This window comes from Leuciscus leuciscus (assembly GCF_965113295.1).
Source record: "Leuciscus leuciscus genome assembly, chromosome: 14".
Taxonomy (NCBI): domain Eukaryota; kingdom Metazoa; phylum Chordata; class Actinopteri; order Cypriniformes; family Leuciscidae; genus Leuciscus; species Leuciscus leuciscus.
In genome coordinates, this window is record NC_138738.1 from 25,734,141 (window position 1) to 25,757,483 (window position 23,343).

The 23,343-nt window shown below is 42.4% G+C and overlaps 3 protein-coding genes and 1 long non-coding RNA gene across 6 annotated transcripts in view; 2 read left to right on the forward strand and 2 right to left on the reverse strand.

Annotated features, from left to right (window-relative positions):
• LOC309474407 (uncharacterized protein) overlaps positions 1-23,343 on the reverse strand; it is a 328,024-nt gene that overhangs the window by 180,905 nt on the left and 123,776 nt on the right. The gene's annotated exons all lie outside the window — the stretch shown is intronic.
• Positions 1-23,343, forward strand: part of acox1 (acyl-CoA oxidase 1, palmitoyl) — a 44,519-nt gene that overhangs the window by 20,234 nt on the left and 942 nt on the right. For both annotated transcript variants that reach the window (XM_082136844.1, XM_082136843.1), the window contains exons 7-13: positions 3,175-3,344; positions 3,598-3,760; positions 3,906-4,096; positions 15,573-15,749; positions 15,905-16,010; positions 16,566-16,709; positions 23,108-23,314. In XM_082136844.1, coding sequence (XP_081992970.1) covers positions 3,175-3,344; positions 3,598-3,760; positions 3,906-4,096; positions 15,573-15,749; positions 15,905-16,010; positions 16,566-16,709; positions 23,108-23,314 — 1,158 coding nt within the window. The remainder of the gene's footprint in view (positions 1-3,174; positions 3,345-3,597; positions 3,761-3,905; positions 4,097-15,572; positions 15,750-15,904; positions 16,011-16,565; positions 16,710-23,107; positions 23,315-23,343) is intronic.
• On the forward strand, positions 4,103-7,289 carry LOC309474474. Its single transcript, XR_014197306.1, has 2 exons — positions 4,103-6,418; positions 6,557-7,289. It is a non-coding gene; the product is annotated as an uncharacterized lncRNA (long non-coding RNA).
• Positions 9,809-14,149, reverse strand: LOC309474402 (uncharacterized protein). The gene is made up of 2 exons (XM_082136975.1): positions 13,264-14,149; positions 9,809-13,016 (listed from the first exon to the last, which is right to left on the reverse strand). The coding sequence occupies exon 2, from the start codon at positions 12,360-12,362 to the stop codon at positions 11,289-11,291; it is 1,074 nt and encodes a 357-aa protein (XP_081993101.1). The 5' UTR covers positions 12,363-13,016; positions 13,264-14,149; the 3' UTR covers positions 9,809-11,288.

Below are 23,343 nucleotides of genomic sequence, written 5' to 3' on the forward strand. Positions count from 1 at the left end.
TGTCGGTTGGTCAGTTTGAATTTTTTTAGAATGCCCAATGTTAAGTCAATGGGAGTTTTTCCGAGTTTTGATCGTCATTTGTAGGAAAACCGTAAGTCTGATCAGTCTGAAAAGGGAAAGCAACTAACTTCAGAACAGTTTGAAGGTCTGAGCCGAGTTTGGAGTATGTAGAGTTAAAGCTCTAGGAGGAGTTTGAGTCAACAGTTTTTCACAGAAGAATAATAATAATAACTAGATGCGAAAGTTCGTCGAGACAAACTTTAAGTTGGCTTGAGAAAGTTTGGACCGGAAAGTTTTTTGCTAGGCGGTTGCTAGGATGTTATGGGTGGTTGCTATGATGTTGCTAGGGTATTTAGGGCGGTTGCTCGGGTGTTCTGGGTGGTTGCTATGGTATTCTGGGTGGTTGCTAGGGTATTCTGGGTGGTTGCTAGGCGGTTGCTAGGATATTTTGGGTGGTTGCTAGGGTCTTTTGGGTGGTTGCTAGGCGGTTGCTAGGGTGTTCTGGGTGGTTGCTAGGGTGTTTTGGGTGGTTGCTAGGGCATTCTGGGTGGTTGCTATGCGGTTGCTAGGATATTTAGGGTGGTTGCTAGGGTCTTTTGGGTGGTTGCTAGGCGGTTGCTAGGGTATTTTGGGTGGTTGCTAGGCGGTTGCTAGGGTGTTCTGGGTGGTTGCTAGGGGATTTTTGGCTGGTTGCTAGGGTCTTTTGGGTGGTTGCTAGGCGGTTGCTAGGGTGTTCTGGGTGGTTGCTAGGGTGTTTTGGGTGGTTGCTAGGGTATTCTGGGTGGTTGCTAGGATATTTTGGGTGGTTGCTAGGGTCTTTTGGGTGGTTGCTAGGGTCTTTTGGGTGGTTGCTAGGCGGTTGCTAGGGTGTTCTGGGTGGTTGCTAGGGTCTTTTGGGTGGTTGCTAGGCGGTTGCTAGGGTGTTTTGGGTGGTTGCTAGGGTCTTTTGGGTGGTTGCTAGGCGGTTGCTAGGGTCTTTTGGGTGGTTGCTAGGGTGTTTTGGGTGGTTGCTAGGGTATTCTGGGTGGTTGCTAGGCGGTTGCTAGGGTCTTTTGGGTGGTTGCTAGGCGGTTGCTATGGTGTTCTGGGTGGTTGCTAGGGTGTTTTGGGTGGTTGCTAGGGTATTCTGGGTGGTTGCTAGGCGGTTGCTAGGGTGTTTTGGGTGGTTGCTAGGGTGTTTTGGGTGGTTGCTAGGGTATTCTGGGTGGTTGCTAGGCGGTTGCTAGGGTCTTTTGGGTGGTTGCTAGGGTCTTTTGGGTGGTTGCTAGGGTGTTCTGGGTGGTTGCTAGGCGGTTGCTAGGGTGTTATGGGTGGTTACTAGGATGTTTTGTGTGGTTGCTATGGTGTTGCTAGGGTATTTTGGGTGGTTGCTAGGGTGTTTTGGGTGGTTGCTAGGGTGTTCTGGGTGGTTGCTAGGCGGTTGCTAGGGTGTTTTGGGTGGTTGCTAGGGTCTTTTGGGTGGTTGCTAGGGTCTTTTGGGTGGTTGCTAGGGTGTTCTGGGTGGTTGCTAGGTGGTTGCTAGGGTGTTCTGGGTGGTTGCTATGGTATTCAGAGCGGTAGATAGATAGATACACACACACACACACACACACACTCAGAGTTTAGAGTTTATAAGTGTATAAATTGATAAGTTTATAAGTGTACAAGTTTTTGAGTTTAGAGTTTATAAGTTTAAATGAGTTTAGAGTTCAGAGTTTATTAATTTATGAGTTTAAGAGTTCATAAGTCTATGAATTCATGAGTTTATTAGTTAATTAGTTATTAAATTTAAGTTAATTAGTTTATAAGTGTATGAGATTAGAGTTTATTAGTTTAAATGAGTTTCATTGGCTAATATATATAGAATGGCAGTTTGATTTAGTTTTCAAGGGATTTAGATTTGAATTTTTGTCGGTTGGTGAGTTTGAATTTTTTTAGAATGCCCAATGTTAAGTCAATGGGAGTTTTTCCGAGTTTTGATCGTCATTTGTAGGAAAACCGTAAGTCCGATCAGTCTGAAAAGATATAGCATAAAACTTCAGATCAGTTTGAGTGTCTGAGCCGAGTTTGGAGTATGTAGAGTTAAAGCTCTAGGGCGAGTTTGAGTCAACAGTTATTTACAGAAGAATAATAATAAGTTTAAATAGGATTTCAATATGTTGGCTTTCTCAAGCCAACTTAATAAGTTTAAGTACAATATCAGTAAGTTGGCTTTCTCAGCCAACTTAATAATAAGTTTAAATAGGATTTCAATATGTTGGCTTTCTCAAGCCAACTTAATAAGTTTAAATAGGATTTCAATATGTTGGCTTTCTCAAGCCAACTTAACAAGGAGAAACGCGCAGTCATATGCTCAAACAATCAACAACGTCGCTCTAGATGTGTAAAAACAAGTGGAAAGCGCGGCCGCGCCGCTGTCTCCTTTCCACAAGCGCTTGTTCTCCCGTGGCGTCTGTCGTTGCTATGCAACCATGAACTGCGCTCTCCATGATGACAAGGAAGTATCAGCAAAAGATTAATTGATTTCTAGCCCTTGCATTAGCTTTACTACTAGATATATTTATGGCGATAAAATAATAAGGCGCCCCGTACAGCTATGATCAGCTGTTCGGCCGAGCATTCAATGTTGTTACCTAAGCTGATCAGTTGGTTCGTTGCTGCCGCGCTCTATCACTCGCACACCATAAAGAGCAAAATGGTTTTTAATGTTTCAATTTCGTGATTAAAATGACAATTTCTTCACAAACAGCTCATTATGACTCAATGTTAGAATGCTGCACCTACACTCGATAGTGTGAATAAGATCAGCGCAACGCAGACCACTGCATTGACAGCGTGAAGCATATGACCTGTCTACAGCCAGGGCTCAGCTGAAGACAGAGAAAGCCGGTCCAGCGCTGATTGAGGAATTAAATTCGAAAATAAAAGACAGTTTGACATATTTTTTCTCGCATCTGTGAATTAATTTTTTAATAATTTGCTCTGAGATGAAGCAAATATATTTGTGCGGGAATTTCTCGCACTATAAAAGCTAACCTTGCGGGAATGTTTTAAATTATGCGCAATCCCTGCATTCCCGCACTGAAATTCAAGCCCTGTGTGTACTTTAACTAAATAAATAAATTATGAAGAAAACTCTGTTTCCACTGGGGCATTCTCAAATGTAATTGCTTTACTTGGTGTGTTCTTGTATAGGTTGAGCCAGACGGTACATATGTGAAGCCTCCTAGTGATAAGCTCACATATGGCACTATGGTGTTTATTCGCTCCATGATAGTGGGAGAGTCAGCACGAGCTCTCTCCAAGTCCTGCACCATTGCCATCCGTTACAGTGCAGTCCGACACCAGTCTGAACTACGCCCAGGGTGGGTCTCTCTCTCTCTCTCTCTCTCTCTCTCTCTCGGTCTCTCTCTCTCTCTCTCTCTCTCTCTCTCTCTCTCTCTCTCTCTCTCTCTCTCTCTGTCTCTCTCTCTCTCTCTCTCTCTCTCTCTCTCTCTCTCTCTCTCTCTCTCTCCTTTTTTAAGGTTTTCCTTTTAGACTTTTGCTCAAACAAATATTACAGAAATAAATAAACATTTTAAGGTGATATTAAATTAACTTTTCATTTTTTTCTTTTAGAGAACCAGAGCCACAGATCTTGGACTATCAGACCCAGCAGTATAAACTATTTCCTCTGCTGGCCACTGCCTATGCCTTCCACTTTGTGGGGCAGTACATGAGTAAAACATACCATCGCATCTCAGGAGACATTAATCAGGGTGACTTCAGTGAGCTGCCAGAAGTGAGCAGAAATATGTTATAAAAAAAGTTTGATATATGTGTTTATCTTTTTTTTTACATGTTTGTCTGTTTTGTAGCTCAATTTGAGTGTCTTTTATCTAATTCTTTTACTTTTTTTGTATTACTTCTCTTTATTCTTTCTATAGCTGCATGCTCTATCTGCAGGTTTGAAAGCTTTTACCACCTGGGCGACGAATGCAGGCATTGAGGTGTGTCGCATGTCATGTGGTGGACATGGTTACTCCCGCTGCAGCAGTTTACCTGACATCTATGTCACCTTTACACCGACCTGCACTTATGAGGGAGAAAATACAGTTATGATGCTGCAGACAGCTAGGTAAAAACACCTGTTTACATTTACTGTTTCAAACTGAAGTTGCAATGAATAAGTAAAATTGATTATGATAGATTATGATATATATCTGTAACTTCATGCAGTGATTTGGGCGGAATTGCCCTTAGCTGCCTAAGTTTTCGGACGCAGCCCAAGATCTTCTTCGCATTGAGCTTCTCTATTTATGCACTGTTTTGAATGACCAACGCAGCTGCGCCACATCTAGTGTGTTCAACTGGATAGGCTAACAAAAACATTAATATGTAACAACGATTCTTATCGCATTTCGAGCACAACCGATAAAGCTACCTGACGCACACCTAAAATTCAAATGCCCAGTTTTTGCATTAGAATGTGGATTTTTATTTTCAATTCTATGAATATTCGGAATTTGAATTTGACAGCCCTAATTGAAATCTGGTTTCCCAGCAATTAAGAAACAGGATAGGATTGGCATCTCTGTAGTTTTTACAGAGGTTGGAGTGTCTGTTGTGTGGATGTAGGTGTTATGGAAGGTCATCACCTGTACATCACAAAACCCATTAAAATGAAAATAAATGTGTTATAATGTTATGTAATTGAGGATCATACCTGACAGTTTGTGATCAGACTCTTTAATTAAAATTAATGTAATTTTCTTTTTACATTCGATGGGATGCCAATAATACTTGAACCACCAACTGTTATTTTCCACAAAGGTGCACCATGCAGAGCAGCAAGAACATTTGCATTCGTTATCGTATAACAAACGTCAAAATAAGTAAGTGCTGTGATTCCAGATATAATTAGATTTTTCAGAGGACCCCGCCAAAAAATTGTTTGTTCACTGATTAAAAAAACGTTTCCATGCAGTTAGGTTAGGCATCGGTATTATAAAGAATGAAATAAGTTAATTTAATGATCTAATAATCTTTTGTGGAACTTAAAAGTTCCTGCGTCATACTTACCAGACATGTCTTTAGCATACTAACATAAATTATTGCTGTTTAGTATGACAAAGGAACTTGCCTGGTTTCACATACAGGGCTAAGATTAAACCAGGATTAGGCCTTAGTTCAATTAAGACATTAGAAGTTTTAAAAACATGCCTTAGAGAGAAATACTACTTGTGTGCATCTTTAGACAAAACAATGGCACTGACATTTTAAGATATGTTAGTGCAAGTTATTTTTAGTTAAAACAGCTCAAACAAGCATTTTAGTCTGGTACTAGGCTTAAAGGAGTAGTTCACTTTAAAATGAAAATTACCCCATGATTTACTCACCCTCAAGCCATCCTAGGTGTATTTGACTTTCTTCTTTCAGACGAATACAATCGGAGTTATATTAATAAACACCCTGACGCTTCCGAGCTTTATAATGGCAGTGAATTGCAACCATCAGTTTGATGCTCAAAAAAGTGCATCCATCAATTATAAAAGAACTGCAGACGCCTCCGGGGGGTTAATAAAGGCCTTCTGAAGCAAAACGATGAGTTTGTGTAAGAAAAATATTCATATTTAACATGTTACAAAGTAAAATTCTAGCTTCCGGCCAAACAGCCATACAGCCAGACTTGCGCCTAAATCACAACTTACACTTGTGACATCGGAAGTAGTGTAGTGCTTCATGGCGTAGCGTAAATATCAGCTGTACATCACAATAATCTCATAAGTTGTGCTTTAGACTTAAGTCGAATCCGTATGTTCGTATGGCTGGAATTTTACTTTATAAAGTTTTAAATGTGAATGTTTTACTTACACAAACTCATCGCTTTGGTTCAGAAGGCCTTTATTAACCCCCCGGTGCCGTGTGGAGTTCTTTTATTATGGATGGATGCACTTTTTTGAGCTTCAAACTGATGTTTGCAATCCACTGCCATTAACTCCGATTGTATTCGTCTGAAAGAAGAAAGTCATATACACCTAGGATGGCTTGAGGGTGAGTAAATCATGGGGTAATTTTTATTTTAAAGTGAAGGGGTGATATAAAGGGGTGGTATAATGCCCTTTTCACAAGATGTAAAATAAGTCTTTGATGTCCCCTGAGTGTGTATGTGAAGTTTTAGCTCAAAATACCCCACAGATATTTTTATATAGCATGTTTGAGGGTGAGCAAAAATGCACCATTTTGTGTCTGTTCCTTTAAATGCAAATGAGCTGCTGCTCCCAGCACAGAGGGCGGAGCTTCAACAGCTTGCACTCACACAGACATGCACTGAAAATTTCTAAAACTTTTAGCCTTTTATGTTCAAACCGGATTCAGAGAATGATGGAGAGACTCAAGAAGAAGTGACAACATGTAGAATGCAACAGGACGTTTCTGAATGGTTAGTTGATGAATTTATGTGTAGTTATCTTCTAGTCATTGATCAGCATATTCTGTCTTGATAATCTATAAATCGTGTTCCGGGGGCGTGGTTTATGTAAATTTTAACGTTGGTGATGTCACTAACCCGGGAGGAATGTCGTGTAGTCCCTACCAGCCGTTTGTTTATAGTCCTTAAAAATCGATTTCTTTAAAAGCAAATATCTCCCTTTGTATTGTAACTTTGCAGATGTTGTTTATGCTCAAACAGCAATATTACACACTAAAGTTAAAAAAGTGAAATCATAATCAACCACCCCTTTTAAGCCGTGTCTGTGAAACTGGGGGAAAGTTGGCTAATAAGAAGAGACTGGTGTCAGTACTGACATTAATATAGTTGTCACTCACTGAGTGAAGCAACTAAACTCACACCATAACTACAAATATACTTTTTTGGCCACTGGTACTGTGTGTGCGGTAGCTAACAGTTTTGCACTTGCCTGGCCTAGCCCAGCCCACATTTGTGCATTTTGAGTGTAAAGCCGCGTTTCCACCGAAATTACCCGGAACAATTTGTCCCAGGAACTTTTTTCACAGGAACTTTTTTTGCACCAGACTGCTTGCTTTCTGCGTTTACACCGCGGTCTAAAGTACCGGGAAGGTAAACTGCGCGCAACTGCTCCTCCCAGTCTGCGACGGACAGTAATCAGTTTTGAGCGCCACATTTATAATAAGTATGGAGGAGATTCAAACTGTGCTGCAGTTATGTATTGGTTTACTAACGAGGTAATTAACTAAACAAAATAGACGAGCACTGATACTAAAGCGTGTTCAGAAAGCTCGTATGCGTATAAAATTAGACAACGTATGTTATCAGTTATTGTGAGATGCCTGGGACGAACGCGCAAAAATTTCCTCTTTCGCAAATACGCTTAAAAAAAAGCCTGAACCCCGTCTATCAATCATAAATAGTGAATAGTCTTGTAAATAGTTGTTTGTTACTAACCTCAAAGCGCTATTTCAATCCTGTTATAGTAAATTTGTAACATTGGTTTGGAGTGACTTGCAATAGATGACAATGTGTAAACATAATGACTTAATAATAAAAGCTGTGGCAGAAAAGAGACGAGCACTGATAAAGCGTGTTCAGTAAGCTCATAATGCTAACGTTAGATATAAAATTTGTATGTTATCAGCTATTGCGGACATTGACCGTGAGATGGCTGGGACGAACGCGCAGAAAGTTTCCTCTTCCACAAATACTCTTAATAAAGCCTGAAACTCGTCGCCAGTCCACCGTTTTTTTTAATTAAATTCCATATTTACTGATAAAGCGTGTTCAGTAAGCTCGTAATGCTAACGTTAGATATAAAATTTGTATGTTATCAGCTATTGCGGACATTGACCGTGAGATGGCTGGGACGAACGCGCAGAAAGTTTCCTCTTCCACAAATACTCTTAATAAAGCCTGAAACTCGTCGCCAGTCCACCAGTTTTTTTTTATTAAATTCCATATTTGCAGACAGACAACTCCTACTGCATGAAGCCATGACACGAACCGCAATAGATTTTTTAAAAAGGGAGGTTAAAAATAAATAAATGCTGCGTGGAGTCATCCAACCAAAATGCGGCGTGAACACAACCAATCAGCTTGTGCAGCGCACAAGTCCCACCCCTGAAAGTTCCTGAACTTTGAAAAAGTACTACTTCATGAGCAGGGACTATCAGAGGGGGAAATATTTACCCGGAACTTCATTTAGACCCTGGTTCCTGCGGTGTAAACACATCGAGTACCAGCCCAATGTTCCTAGTTCCTGGGGAAAGTTCCTGCGGTGGAAACGCGGCTTAACAGAGGCTTTTATTAAAGACTGAGAGACTGGTTTCAAGTGATGAGCCTGGTGCTTAGGGCATAATAGGAGTGACTGCTGATCAGAAACAATACAATGAGTAATTTGACACACTGTAGGGTCATGGAATGGGTTGTCCACTCAAGGGATATGCAGTGATGAAAGCTTGAGAGAGTAGTAGTGTCTGTTGGGGGCGAGTAGGCAAGGAGCTGATCTCCATACAGATTGATGTAATCTGTCAGCAGGGAAGCCCAGTGAGCCTGGCAACATAGGAATCAACAGGGCTAGCTGACAGAGAGACAGTGGGAAGATCACAGGACTTGGCAAGAGGTGAAAGTTCGCAACACAGGAAGTGTAGAATCATAGACAGAGAATAGTCCAAAATGGGAACACTAAAGAGACTTTAGGCAGGGAAGGAATCTACAACCATAAATGCAGAAAAATCCAACAAGAAACAATACTAGACCATCTAGGCAAGAATAAAGTTCTAAATTTACACATGAATGTAGAGACATGAAAAATAACAGAGTAACAATACTACAAAATACTAACGAGATGGCTGGAAAGTTTCAGAGTAGGTTTAGAGTTGTCAAGTCTAGATAAGAGTTCACAAGTCTAGATAAACCCAACCTGGTTTGGGATCAGGTTTAGCGGTCTCACAAAGCTCGGTATAAACTTTCTGTCAACTCAGGTTTGATCCAGAGTTTGCTATTAACTCTGAAGCGTGTGCACCTGGAAGTGTGATGTGCGGCAAACAGCCAATCACATGGAACATGAAGAGCTTCACTTTAATTCACTTCTCACGACTGTGAAACACTGGAACAATGGGGAGCAAAGGAAACACTTCAAAATATCGAATGGTGTCCTACAACACAAAATCAGAGAAACAAGAATGTAACATCTAAAATGCCTTAATTTTTTCATTTTTTGGCAGTTAACTATCTGGGGTCTGAGGTATTTTGGGTCCCAGAGATGTTTTGACATGCCCAGATATTTGTGCTTATTTTAGTTACTACCATTTATAATAGCTAAACTCTGATTGCACTGTATACAGTACAAACTGTTCTACAATAATATGTGTGCCAAATGTATGTAAAAGTTTGTATTTTTTAGAGAAAATCAAGTTTTAAGACACTGATGTAAAGCCATAAAACACATACTGAACACTTGCTTACAAGACTTGTTTTAGCAGTTTTCATTTTAATTTCCTATTCCAGTGAATAACCTTAAATGTTACCTAAAAAGGTACAAATCCTAATATAAACTGCCAGAGGTTAAAGCAACAAGTGCCGTTAACATCCGAATTCACAAATTTTATCATGCAATTTTTAAAGACATCCTGCTGAGAAATAATTGACTGAATTTTTGTTTTATTATGCATATAATATCTATGTACAGTATAGTGTTATGTATACGTATCAGAGATGGGGACTCGAGTTTGAGACTCGGACTCGAGTGCGACTTAAGTCGCACACAGCGTGACTTCAGACTCGACTTGAGACTCGTCCTCGAAAGACTTCAGACTCGACTCGGACTCGAGCTGCGGGACTCGTGAACAATGTTTATTATTAGGAAACGTAATCGGTTACTAACGTAACCTCGGTTCTCTCTAGAAGAGGGAACGAGTATTGCGTAAGTTAGCTTACGCTACGGGAAAGTCATCTTTTCTCGAGATCTGAAGCCAAAAAATTATCCTTAATTTTTATAATTTTGTCAACGCAGTGCAGCAGCACGCAGACCTAGGGCAGGCTTACTAGCGTGCCCATTGGCTGCCCTGCGGCAACTGCAGCAGCCTATCGCTGAGCCTTAGACGTGACGTCACGTCCAATTAGCGCGCTTGGCGCGCCTCATGCGTCACAGCCCGCGAAAGAGGGGGTGTGGCTTAGCGTATACAAGCGAGGCTCAGAGGCTGCTTCACTGGTTTCTGTCGCTGAAGCGAATGAGCTCGTGGCGCGAGCACGGCGGGTTACGCAATACTCGTTCCCTCTTCTAGAGAGAACCGAGGTTACGTTAGTAACCGATTACGTTCTCTTACGAGAGGTTCTCTCGTATTGCGTAAGTTAGCTTACGCTACGGGAACTCCCTTGTCAACGCCGTGCGCGCCCATCATCCACTAAATGAGTCCCAGGGGAAGTCCGGGGAACACGATGAGTGGGAACCGGGCGGCCAATAGAATGGCTAGCGCAGTACATAAGCACACACTAGGGCGCTCAGAGCGGCACGGCCGGTCTGAGCTGATAAACCCTTGTATAATGCAGCTCAACCAGGAGAGCTAAATCAACCGCAGTAGCCCGCACACAGACAGTGGGCCGGCCTACGCGTGACTTAGACTGATAAAACTTTCGCCTGCAAGGCAGGAACTTCCAGGTGGTAAAAACCTAACAAATGTCGAGGGGGAGGCCCAGCCCGCCGCCGTACAAATGTCATGAATGGAAATTCCGCTGGACCAAGCCCACGAAGAGGCCGTGCCTCTGGTGGAGTGAGCCCTGATGCCCAGAGGGCACTGCAGGTTTTTAGACGCATAAGTAGCTGCGATAGCATCCACTATCCATCCGGACAGGCCGTGTTTCGAGGCGGCGAGACCTTGGTGCACCCACCAAACGAAACGAAAAGCTGCTCCGAGCGCCTGATAGCGGCGGAGCGTGTGACGTAATTTCTCAGCGCTCTGACCGGGCAGAGGAGATTACCATCGACCTCGCTGCCGGAAGGCGGCAGGGCTGAGAGAGAAATGACCTGTGCTCTGAAGGGAGTGCCCAATATTTTGGGGACGTAACCATGCCTCGGTTTAAGAATGACTTTCGAGCCATTAGGTCCGAACTCGAGGCACACGGCGTTAACGGATAATGCGTGAAGGTCTCCCACACGTTTGACTGAAGACAGAGCTATCAGAAAAACGGTTTTGAGCGTGAGGTATTTCATATCCACAGTTTCTATGGGTTCAAAGGGATGCGCTTTCAGGGCCTCTAGGACCAGCGAAAGGTCCCACATAGGAACCGAGGGGGGGTCGCGGGGGGTTCATCCTCCTGGCTCCCCTAAGGAAGCGGGTGACGAACTCGTTCCTTCCTAATGCGCGGCCCAGCGCCGAACCGGCAAAAGCTGAGATGGCCGCAACATAGACTTTGAGCGTGGAAGGGGACCTGCCCGTGTCCAGCAGCTCTTGAAGGAAAACCAATACCTGCGATACCCCACATGCTTGTGGATCCAGCCCCTTGGCAGTGCACCACTTTTAAACACAGACCATTTAGACGTGTAGAGCCGCCTCGTAGAGGGGGCTCTAGACTGGGTGATCGTGTTCACAACCCCTTCTGGCAGGTCAACGGGTATCCGTTGAGTCTCCATGCATGCAGAGACCAGCGCTCTGGATGGGGATGCCAGATCGAGCCGCGGGCTTGAGAGAGAAGGTCTCTTCTCGCCGGAATCGGCCAGGGGACTGTGTCTGCCAGCTGTATTAGCTCCGGGAACCAAGTCTGGTTCTCCCAGTACGGGGCTATGAGGAGCACCGTGTGGTGCGCTTCCCTGGTTCTCCTGATGACTTGTGGCAACAGAGAGACCGGCGGAAAGGCATATAGTGGGCCGCTGGGCCAGGTCTGGGCCAGCGCGTCCTCGTTCTTCGTAAAGAACTTTGGGCAGTGAGCGTTGTCTTTTGACGCAAAGAGGTCGACTTTCGCTTTGCCGAAACGGCGCCACAGTGACTGGACTGTTTGGGGATGCAAGGACCACTCCCCAGGAGGAACATTGTCCCTGGACAGTCTGTCGGGACCCTCGTTCAGGTGCCCAGGCACATGCGCGGCTCTCAGCGAGCGCAGTGAGTGCTGAGCCCACACGAGGAGGCGTTCCGCCAGGGTGCAGAGCATTTTGGATCTGACGCCGCCCTGGCGGTTCACGTAGGCCACTACTGATGTATTGTCCGTGCTGACTAGAACATGGTGACCTTGGAGGACTGGGAGGAAGTGCCTGAGCGCTTTCTCGACCGCGAGCATCTCTAGACAGTTTATGTGAAGGAGATTCTCCTGGTCTGACCAGCGGCCATAGACCGGTCTGCCTTCGAAGAGCGCTCCCCAACCTTGGTTGGAAGCATCTGTCGAGACAACCTTCCGGTGCGAGATCGCTCCCATCGTCACTCCCGTGCGATACCATTCGGCTGCCAGCCAGGGCTGTAGGGCTGAAATGCAGCCTTGATTCACCCTGACTCGCGAGTCGCCGACCGCTCAGGCTCGGTGAGGCACGCGCGCTTTCAGCCAGTGTTGAAGCGGGCGCATGCGCAGTAAGCCCAGCTGAAGCACTGCTGCAGCTGAGGCCATATGCCCCAGGATTCGCTGGAATGTCCTCAGCGGAGCCTGGCTGCCCACCTGGAAGGATGCGGCGAGATGACTGATGCGGCGCGCGCGCTGCTCCGATAATCTGGCCGTCATAGCCACCGAGTCCAGTTCTATCCCAAGAAGGAGATTGACTGGCGGGGCGATAATGAGCTCTTGGTCCAGTTAACCGAGAGACCCAGGTTTTCCAAGTGGCTGAGAAGCACTGTTCTGTGAGACACAAGCTCTATCTCTGACTACGCCAGAATAAGCCAGTCGTCCAGATAGTTCAGTATACGCATTCCCCGTCTTCTGAGGGGAGCGAGAGCCGTGTCCATGCACTTCGTAAATGTACGGGGTGCCAAAGACAGGCCGAACGGCAGGACTGTGTATTGATATACCCGACCGTCGAAGGCGAATCTCAAGAATGGCCTGTGACGGGGTGTTATCTGGATCTGAAAGTACGCGTCCTTCAGATTGAGAGAGATAAACCAGTCTCCTGGGCGAATTTGCGCGAGGATTTGTCTGGTTGTGATCGTTTTGAACGGCCGTCTCATGAGGGCTTTGTTCAAATGTCTCAGATCTAAAAAAGGCTGTAAGCTGTAAAAGCCCGACTCGCTCAGAGAAGGATGGACCTGTTCTATAGCCCCTTTGTGCAGCAGCTTTGCTATTTTCTGCATGAAGCAGATGCGCTGCTTCTGAATTCACTCTTGTCTCCGTCCGTGCTAAAAAGCGCGGGGGACGCGAGCGAATTAAAGCGAATAGCCGTGTTCTATAGTGTTCAGCACCCATTCTGACATGCCCTGGATAGCTTCCCATGCTTCCGCACGCATAGCTAGGGGTCGAATGGTCTCTGGGTTCAGATCGCCGCACTGCGCGAGAAGGGGAACCTGTATCAGAGAAGATGGGGCGGCGCGCACGCCGCCGGTGCTTGAACACGGCGGCTGGTAGACAGTAGTGACTGGCTGTACAGCGTATGATGGCTCGATCTTTATGGATGGGGCACATTTCGCTGTTAAAAACCCCTGTCGCGAGAGCGGCATGAGGGGTATCGTGTTTGTTAGTAAGTGCGCGCACTCGTGAGCGGGCGCAGGGCTTACATTTGTCACACGGCCAGTGTTTGAGCACTTTAGAGGGTCTGCAACCCGGGGTAACTGTGTGGCAGAGCGGGCAGTGGGTAGGTGTGGGCACAGAGTCGTGGACACATTCTCTACGCTTATCACTCGAGCGGCGCGTGCCCGCTTTATGAGAGTGCACTCTGAGCGCGTTACCAGGGGAACCGTGTTTGTGTGTAGCAGTGAGCACGAGGGTGTGGGCACATTTTCTACACTTATGACACCTTCGGCGTGAGCCGGACAACCCGAATTTATACTCTTTATGAGATTTATCTGGGCCGCCTTAAAAACGGCGTTTGTGTGCAGGCGAGCGAGTTGTGTTACTGGCTCGTTGGCTGCGATGTAAGCTGCTGCAGTAGCCTCTTGTAAGGGGACTGACAGAGCTGGGCGCTTTGATGGCTCATAAATACTCAAGCACCATCCTTGTGAGCGGGAGGGTGCGAGATGCAGGTTCGCTTTCTGTATGTAAGCAAGCTGGCCGCGAGCTCGGAGAAGCAAACAGAAAAAAATAAAATAAATGTATCTGCCGCCAGGGCCGGATTCGAACTCGGGTCTCTGGCGCGAAAGCCTGGACGTAAGCTAACTTACGCAATACGAGAGAACCTCTCGTAAGAGAACGTCTGACGAGCTCGCTGTTATTCCCCTCCCTCCGTTACCTATAACCTGCCTACGTAACTGCGGCGCGCGGCCACACATGAGAGGACAACAAACATTTCGACTGCACCGGCCGCTGGCTGCTGTGCCATTCATCGTAAGCTTTGGGTTTAAAAACTTCAACAGAACTGCCAACTGTCACGCATTCACCGTGAGACTCACGCGATTGACACTTTTCACACGCTCTCACGACACACATCCATTTTCTCACGCACAGAAAAATCGCGAAGCAAAGAGGACACGGAGACCGACAGACTAGACAGAGCAGGTTACTTATGATATAAAAAAAAATCTCAGCTCTCAAATTCTGTCAATTCTATTACGAAATTCAGACACTAAATACCGTTTTGGCGCTTGTAAATGTGACGTGACAGATCCCTAACGGCACGTGAACCGACCCTTTCTATTAGCTAATAGTAAATAAACACAACGCTGTTGAAAGATACAGTACAACTTACCGAAATGTATATTCCTCATACATGATAGCGATCAATCAGTGTTTTTCAGTGTTTTTCATCCACGGAAAGGGGTCAATAAAAGTATGTTTTTATAATAGTATATTTCACATCATTTGGTTCGTTGCAATAGTGTTTTGCATTTAGCTACAATGTGATGTTTTGCACTAAATAGGAGTATGCCAATTTTAGTACTGTAAGTGTAAGGTATAACATTTTTATATATTTGGTCTTATAGCCCCACAGAGCCAGCACAATAGGAGCCAAGGCCTTTCATTATAATTCAGCGACAGACAAGGGAGTCCTTTTTCTTCAGAAACTCAATTTTTGGTCTGTACTGTATGTTCATGCTACAAGGCAAAATACAGATATTAACTTAAAAGTAAAGCATTCTTTGTGTTTTTGTCATGTTGCAATAGCCTGTTTACATTGAGTATACCAAAATCAAAGCTGATACTGTAATAAATAAAGGAGTCATAATAACATATTACATGCTTTGAATTCCTAATAGCTATGCAGTGTTCTAAGTAGCCTGGATGGGTCGCTGTACGTGATGCAGCACTTATTATAACCACAATAGACTTGAGACTTGACTTGGACTCTAGCTCAAAGACTTGAGACTTGACTTGGACTCTAGCTCAGAGACTTGTGAGCATCTCTGATACGTATAGATAATTTGTGTTCAGTTTCCGAGTGTTTTTAAATTGATTTTAAAATAGTTCAAAGTTAAAGTTATTCACAATATTCAATGAGATGATTTACCATGTATCTCAATGCAATAATTTATTTGTACAACTTTAATTACCTGACATGTCTTCTGTTAATTAGGTATTTGGTGAAGAGCTACAAACAAGCACGGGCAGGACAGCAGCTGACGGGCATTGTTTCTTACCTGAATGAACCTCAAAACAGAATACAGCCCCATTCTGTGTCCTCCCGTCCCACTGTTGTCAATATTAATGACCTGGCCAGCCTTGTGGAGGCATACAAATTCAGAGCTTTAAAGTAAGTGGGTTCCAGAAAAACGTATAATAGATTGTAATAGATTTTGTGGTATATTATGGCAGGTTTAAAATGTGCCATAGATAACAGTGCTATTAAAAACTTGCTCACATAGAATTTTTGCAGTGACTGAGAATGTTTTTGAAAAATGCTCACAGGTTAGTTGAAATGGCAGCTAAGAACCTCCAGGCAGAGCTACAGCACAGCAAGAGCAATGAGGATGCCTGGAACAACAGTTCCATTGATCTAGTCCGAGCATCTGATGTGAGGCTTCTTAAAAACAACCTCAGAGTAATAATATAAACACTAGGGTGTCCAATCTTGGTCCTGGTGGATTCAGCACTGTCCTGCTGGATTTAGTTCCAACCCCAATTAAACAAACCTGAACCAAGATAGAGGTCTTCACGACATGGGCTGTGCCCGAAAGCTTAGGCAGCTGACTTGTTGATCTCAAACAGCTGCTGAGGCATCTTAACAGTCTAATGTTCTTCAATAGAAAGCTTTGGTCATAACCAGGCCCGGCACCATGAGGGGGCTAAAGGGGGATCTGATTGATTTGTGCTCCCTCAGTTTCAATTGACCACTCCTACACTTCCAGGCAGGCATGTTAAGACAAGTTGTTGCTAAACTTTGCAGGATGTTGGCCCTCCAGGACCAGGATCGGTCACCCCTCTGTTAAAACAAATTCATGAATTGTTTCAGTATACAAAACCCATTAAATAATTTCATAATAGATGATTTGTACAGATTCAGCGTAGCAGAAATTATTGTTTTAAAGATTTTGTTTTTGACTAATTCCTTTTCATTCTCTCTCCACAGGCTCATTGTCATTATGTGGTAGTGAAGCTGTTTGCTGGTAAACTGAGTGAGATTGGGGATACGGCTGTCCACTCTGTGCTCAGCACTTTGGCTCTGCTTTATGCCCTTCATGGAGTTGCTCAGAACACTGGAGACTTTTTACAGGTTATACACCATACAGTATATAAGACATATTTAGTTCATATATTTTGCTCAACCCAGAGAATAAATCAGTACCTGAGACTGCAGAGTTTATTTAATTGAATTTATATGTTGTGAAATGTTAACATTTTATTCATTGATAACAGTTATGAATAGTTCTTTTGTCTCTGATCATAGAAGGAACAGCATCTCACTCACCAGATACATTAAAAAACAGGAGATATGTATCAATACTAGATCCAAAACTGCGGCACTGATCATTAATATATACTGTTTATCCAGGGGTACTAATATATACTGTGAACTCCACAGCCCTGCAGACTTTAGCTTCAACCTAAATTAAACTTACCTGATCCAGCCCTTCAGGGTTATTTGAAAACTACAGGTATGTGTGTTTCAACAGGGTTGGAACTCAACTCTGCAGGATTGTGGCCCTCCACGACCAGGATCGGTCACCCCTCTGTTAAAACAAATTCATGAATTGTTTCAGTATACAAAACCCATTAAATCATTTCATAATAGATGATTTGTACAGATTCAAAACCCCCCTGTACAGGGGTTTGACACCCCTGAACAAACTAAGGGTTACAGGATTAGTTTTGAGTTGACAAATCTAAACCAATCTAAACAATCTTTGTTGGTACCATAACAGTGATCACCAACTTTCTCCATCAACTCAGGCTTTAATCCTGAGTTCATGGAGCGTGTGCTTATCAGTAAGTGACATCAGTAGCAAACAGCCAATCACATTCCTTGAAACATGCGGCGCTGCGATTCGGATTCACTTCTCGGGGATTCAATTCTCTCTACTGCTGAAGATAAAAATATCTTACTATATCAGTGCAACTGGAAGTTGTGAAGTTAGTTTATATAGTTGATAATATACAGAGATTTAAACCTGTAAGCTCATGTAGTCATTTTAAAGCTTTATCTAAAGCATATTTATTCTAGAGTGTGTTTATATTACATAATGATCCATAATTAATCCATCCTTAATACATATCTATATATACAGTACAGGCCAAAAGTTTGGACACATTACTATTTTTAATGTTTTTGAAAGAAGTTTCTTCTGCTCATCAAGCCTGCATTTATTTGATCAAAAATACAGAATTTTTTTTAATATTGTGATATATTATTACAATTTAAAATAATTGGTTTTCAATTTATTATACTTTAAATTATCATTTATTTATGTGATGCAAAGCTGAATTTTTTGGATCATTACTCCAGTCTATCACATGCTCCTTTAGAAATCATTCTAATATGATGATTCATTATCAAAGTTGGAAACAGTTCTGCTGCTTAATATTTTTTCATAACCTGTGATCCTTTTTTAGGATTTTTTAGGATACTTTGACGAATAAAAAAAAGAAATATATTAGGTAGCAGAACTGTTTCCAACACTCATAATAAATCAGAATATTAGAATGATTTCTAAAGGATCATGTGATAGACTGGATGTCACATGTGACACTGAAGACTGGAGTAATGATCCTGAAAATTCAGCTTTGCATCACAGAAATAAATGATAATTTAAAGTATAATAAATTGAAAACCAATTATTTTAAAATGTAATAATATATCACAATATTACTTTTTTTTCTGTATTTTTGATCAAATAAATGCAGGCTTGATGAGCAGAAGAAACTTCTTTCAAAAACATTAAAAATAGTAATGTGTCCAAACTTTTGGCCTGTACTGTATTTATTTAAACTAATTGCTTAATAACAGTTGTTAAACTACAATAAATTCAGGACAGGAAGTCTTTTTTAATCAAGAATTAAAAATAAGTATAATATAATACAGATTAGTTGCTTATTATAAATGAAATACAAGTAAAATATGATTATAATAAATCAATAAAAATATATGTATTCTTTAAAGAGATGCTTCCAGAGGTCATAGATCCTTTTCTTAATATCATTCATTCATCTTTGTCATTAGGATACGTACCGAAAACTTTTAACCTGGCTATTATTAAACTGCTTGTTAAAAAAACACAACTTGATCCTACAGAATTAGTCAATTACAGGCCGATCTCGAATCTACCTTTTCTGTCAAAGATACTAGAAAAGACAGTATCCTCACAACCAGGGGCGATTCTAGGATTTTCATTTTAGGGGGGCTCAGCCCCCAATGAGGGTATAAAAAAAAAAAAAAAAGTTAGTTTATGGTCTAATGCGCATTATTAACTAGTTTCATTCATTCATCCAGTAACATGCATATGGCAGGGTTTTATAATCACTGAGGTACCAAATGCGAGGTATTTAGGGGGGTTCGGGGGCATGCTCCCCCGAGAAAATTTTGATTTCTCTGATCTACATATGTGCATTTTAAGATGTTTTGAAGGCCAAAAAAATTGGATAACAACAGCTTTAAAACCATGTGCGGGTAGCTGTTTATTTTCCACACTTCATCAGCATCACACTCTTTTTCTCTTTGTTTTTATCTTGCTCTGTCTTTTCCCCTCCTAAAGCTGAGCTTTGACTGATATAGGCTTTTCATTTTTGTCTGTCAGTGAAGAAAGTAAACATAGGGTCAACTGATAGGTTGATTTATGAATCATTTTCTCAGACAAAGCTACCAGGAAAGCTAGGTAACTAAGTTTATTAAATTCATTCACAATATGTACACATTCATTATTGATCTAGGCCTAATACTTGGCCGTAGACAGGGCTTTATAATTAAAGAGGTCATCAATTTGAGGTTGTTATGGGGTTAAACATTTTTATTTCTCTGATATGTGCATTTCAAGACGTTTGAAGGCCAAAAAAGGATAAGAAATAGATTTAAAACCTGCTCTCTCCTCATCTCCATCACTCTGTCTTTTTCTCTCAGTCTCCTGATCTTGCCCTGTCTCTTCCCCTCCTAAAGCTGAACTTTTTTAATTTACTGAAGGCTACAAATTGTATTATATTAATTCTCAACATGTACACATGCATTTTTAATCTTGTGCCTATGAAAACGGCTTTGTTAATGTTTCTTGTCCCCTCACAATGACATAATTACACGTTATATAGGCCTATTTTCAGCTCAAAATGGCGAAATTAGACAAAAGTTTATTAGTTTTCTAATTATTTTTGTCATTCGTTTAACATTTATGACCTAAAAAGCTGTCAAATATAAAATGTTTAGTTTAGCTACTTACATCTTCTTAACTCGCACTTTACCGTAAACTGAAGCGTCAGTCGTGCTGCTAAAATTCCATGTAAAAATCGCGCTCAGCAGCTTCTGTGAACATAAAGCCCGCCTACTTTGATTTGATTGGTCATCTCAAATATTCTGACACTGACGAGAAGTGAAAGACCAATGAGGCTCAGATGAACAAACACACACACACTGCTTGGCGCTGCTGCCGACTGAAGATGAAGAACATTATTTAACCTTGTCAAAGACAAAAAAAGATATATATATATTTTTAGAATAACAACATTTCTTACTCCCAAGTTTTAGGGGTGCTGAGCTCCTTTTTAGGGGTGCTGAAGCACCCCTAAAAAGAGGCTAGCCTCGCCCATGCTCACAACTATGTTCCTTTTAGAAAGAAATGTTATCTGCAAGGATTTCCAGTTAGGATTTAGACCATAGTACTGAGACAGGTCTCATTAGAGTTACAAAGGATTTGCTCTTATCATCCGATCGTGGTTGTATCTCTCTATTAGGGTTACTCAATCTTAGTGCTGCATTTGATACTATTGACCACAACATTCTTTTGAATAGACTCAAAAATGATGTTGACATTAGTGGAATTGCAGTGGCATGGTTCAAATCATACTTATCTGACCGTTATCAGTTTGTAGTAGTAAATTAAGAGATGTCATATCGATCACAAGTTCATTATGGAGTACCACAAGGCTCACTACTAGGACCGTTGCTGTTCAATCTACAGGCTACCCAGGGGAGATATCATTAGGAAGCATGACATTAGTTTTCACTGTTATGCTGATGATACTCAGCCGTATATTTCTTCGCGCCCTGACGAAACTTACCAATTAACGGAATGCATAGCTGGTATAAAAAAAACTGGATGACTAGTAATTTCCTACTACTTTATTCTGAAAAAACAGAGATTCTAATTATTGTACCAAAAGCCTCAGCACGTACTAACCTAGAATACCGTCTAACAATTGATGACTGCTCTGTCAAGTTGTTAGTTAGGAACCTGGGTGTGCTCTTTGATACCAATCTTTCATTGGTTCATCATTTCTACCATCTGTAAAACCGCATTCTTCCATCTTAAAAATATAAATATAAATTACAGTTAGTTCATGCGTTCATGACCTCAAGGCTACATTGTAATGCTCTACTGGGTGGTTGCCCTGCACGCATAATAAACAAAAGCTGGTCCAAAATGCAGCAGCTCGAGTTCTTACTAGAACCAGGAAGTATGACCATATTAGTTCTGTCAACACTGCATACTAAATTAAACGTCGTATACATTTTTAAATATTGCTGATAACTTACAAAGCACTAAATGGTTTAGCTCCCCAGTACGTGAGCGAGCTCTTAAAGGGATACTTCACCGTTTTTTCATATTAAACTATGTTATTCCCTTAACTAAAACGAGTTGATACATACCTCTCTCGTCTCAGTGCGTGCACTAAATCGCTCTGTCTTGCGGCGAAACTTTGTTAGCACTTAGCTTAGTCCAGTTCATTCAATATGGGCCAAGCAGAGAAGCTACCAAACATCTCCACGTTTTCCCTATTTAAAGCTGCCGTCGGCAAGTCTGGCAGATTGGGTCGATTAGCCAAAATGTTGAATGTTTACAACTCTCATGCCCCTCCCCACTACCAGCGAGCACCCTCCCATCGAGGTCGTGCTCGTCAGTGCGTCACTGTGCGTGTGTACCTGATTTTCTGTGAACGCGTCCGTCTCTTCAGCATCTATCAACACCATGGACTCGGAGGTAGGCTGCCCTGGCTAATCTAGACATAGATAGCAATAACCGAGGAATTGGAAGCTTGTTAGTAGATTTTCTCTCCGCCATCACGCTTCATGCAATCTCCAGGCGAACTTCAGGCGTGGCGTGTGCATGTGATATTAACGTGCGCGAGTGAGGGGGGATCTGTGGCGTGTGCACGACCTGTGATTGACAGTCAGATCTCACACCCCCCTGCGCTGATTGGACCTGATGAAGCGGGAGCGCTGGATTTTTGCAAAACAAATAACACGCTCCAGGTGGAGTTAGAAGCTCGGGTTTTTTTCTAAAACCACCTTATTTATGTTCTTCTGTCGGATTATAGTGTCGATTACACTGAATATGATCAAAAAAATGTTGCCGACGGCAGCTTTAAATACAGTTACTCGCGTAGTGTAACTCGACCTAGGACGGTGACACAAAACAAAACGTTGCGCTTTTCTAAGCGTGTAAAATGGATAACTATATTGTATGGCGGAATACCATAGCATGTGCTTGGAAGCACTTCGACTTCGGCGCAGTAATATCTTCACTCGTGAAAAATCCTCACGAGTGAAGATTCTGTAGTCTTTTTTATTTATCCCGAGGTTTACCGTAGTCCGCCGGATCCAGGCCATATCCAGATCTGAGGAAGGACCTGCACCTAGACACGACGACAATGCAGTCCTGAACAAATAGACTCCTTCCCTTTACCTCTGTACAGATAAAACGTTGTCAAAATGATTCCAGTGCGCATGGATCCGTGGAAACGACAAAACATTCTGTATTATGCAGGCCAGACAAGTAATTTGGCGATGTCACTTTGTAAAGAAAGACTACGCGCCTACGCACATATATATTCAAACGTGCATACCTATAGACTAAACGCGTAATTTGCATGTGCAATCCGTCACCACTTTCACAGATTTTAAAGTTTACACTAAACCGGCTACATGGTATAGGCCCCTGGTATTGTACTCTTCTTTTTATTTTTTTATTTTTTTTATGTGCTAATTAAGCTTGAACTATTATTGTTGTTATTATTGTGACATTATAGTATTGTGACAAACATTCTGTTTCTCTGGTGAGCTTTTGAAATTGATTTGTCTAAAACTAGGGCAATGACTTTAGAGCTTTTATGTTTGCACAAATTCCAACTGTTCTAACTTTGAGCAATGTGTGTATATTCTAGTGTACAGTACTCCAAAAAGTTGACAACATTCATTTGAAGCAGATAAACACATTTACAGTCTTTCTATTCTGGTAAAACAGACAAAAACTTTTGATGACTCTAAGATATAAATAAATTTTTGTCTAATAGTCTAATACAATGCTATTTACAATGCTGACAGGGTTGGGCCCTGTCTTGTGGTTCACAGGGGTGTCCCACAGATTTGCAGCATGTCATTGGACATGGAGACAGCTGCTCCTAGACCAGCAGTTTAGCATATCTCTGTTAGGTGTAACAGCTGTTCCTGATCATATTTTTCTTCTTTGTCAGGCTGGTCTGCTAAGTGTTCCTCAGCTGACTCAGATCTCACAGAGGCTGAAGGATCTCCTCTCTGAGCTAAGGCCCAATGCAGTGGCTCTGGTTGATGCCTTTGACTACCGCGATGAGATGCTTGGTTCTGTTCTGGGGCGATACGATGGCAATGTCTATGAGCACATGTTTGAGTGGGCCAAGAGATCGCCTCTGAACCATACTGAGGTGAGTAAACAGTGCATTGGATGTCTGTG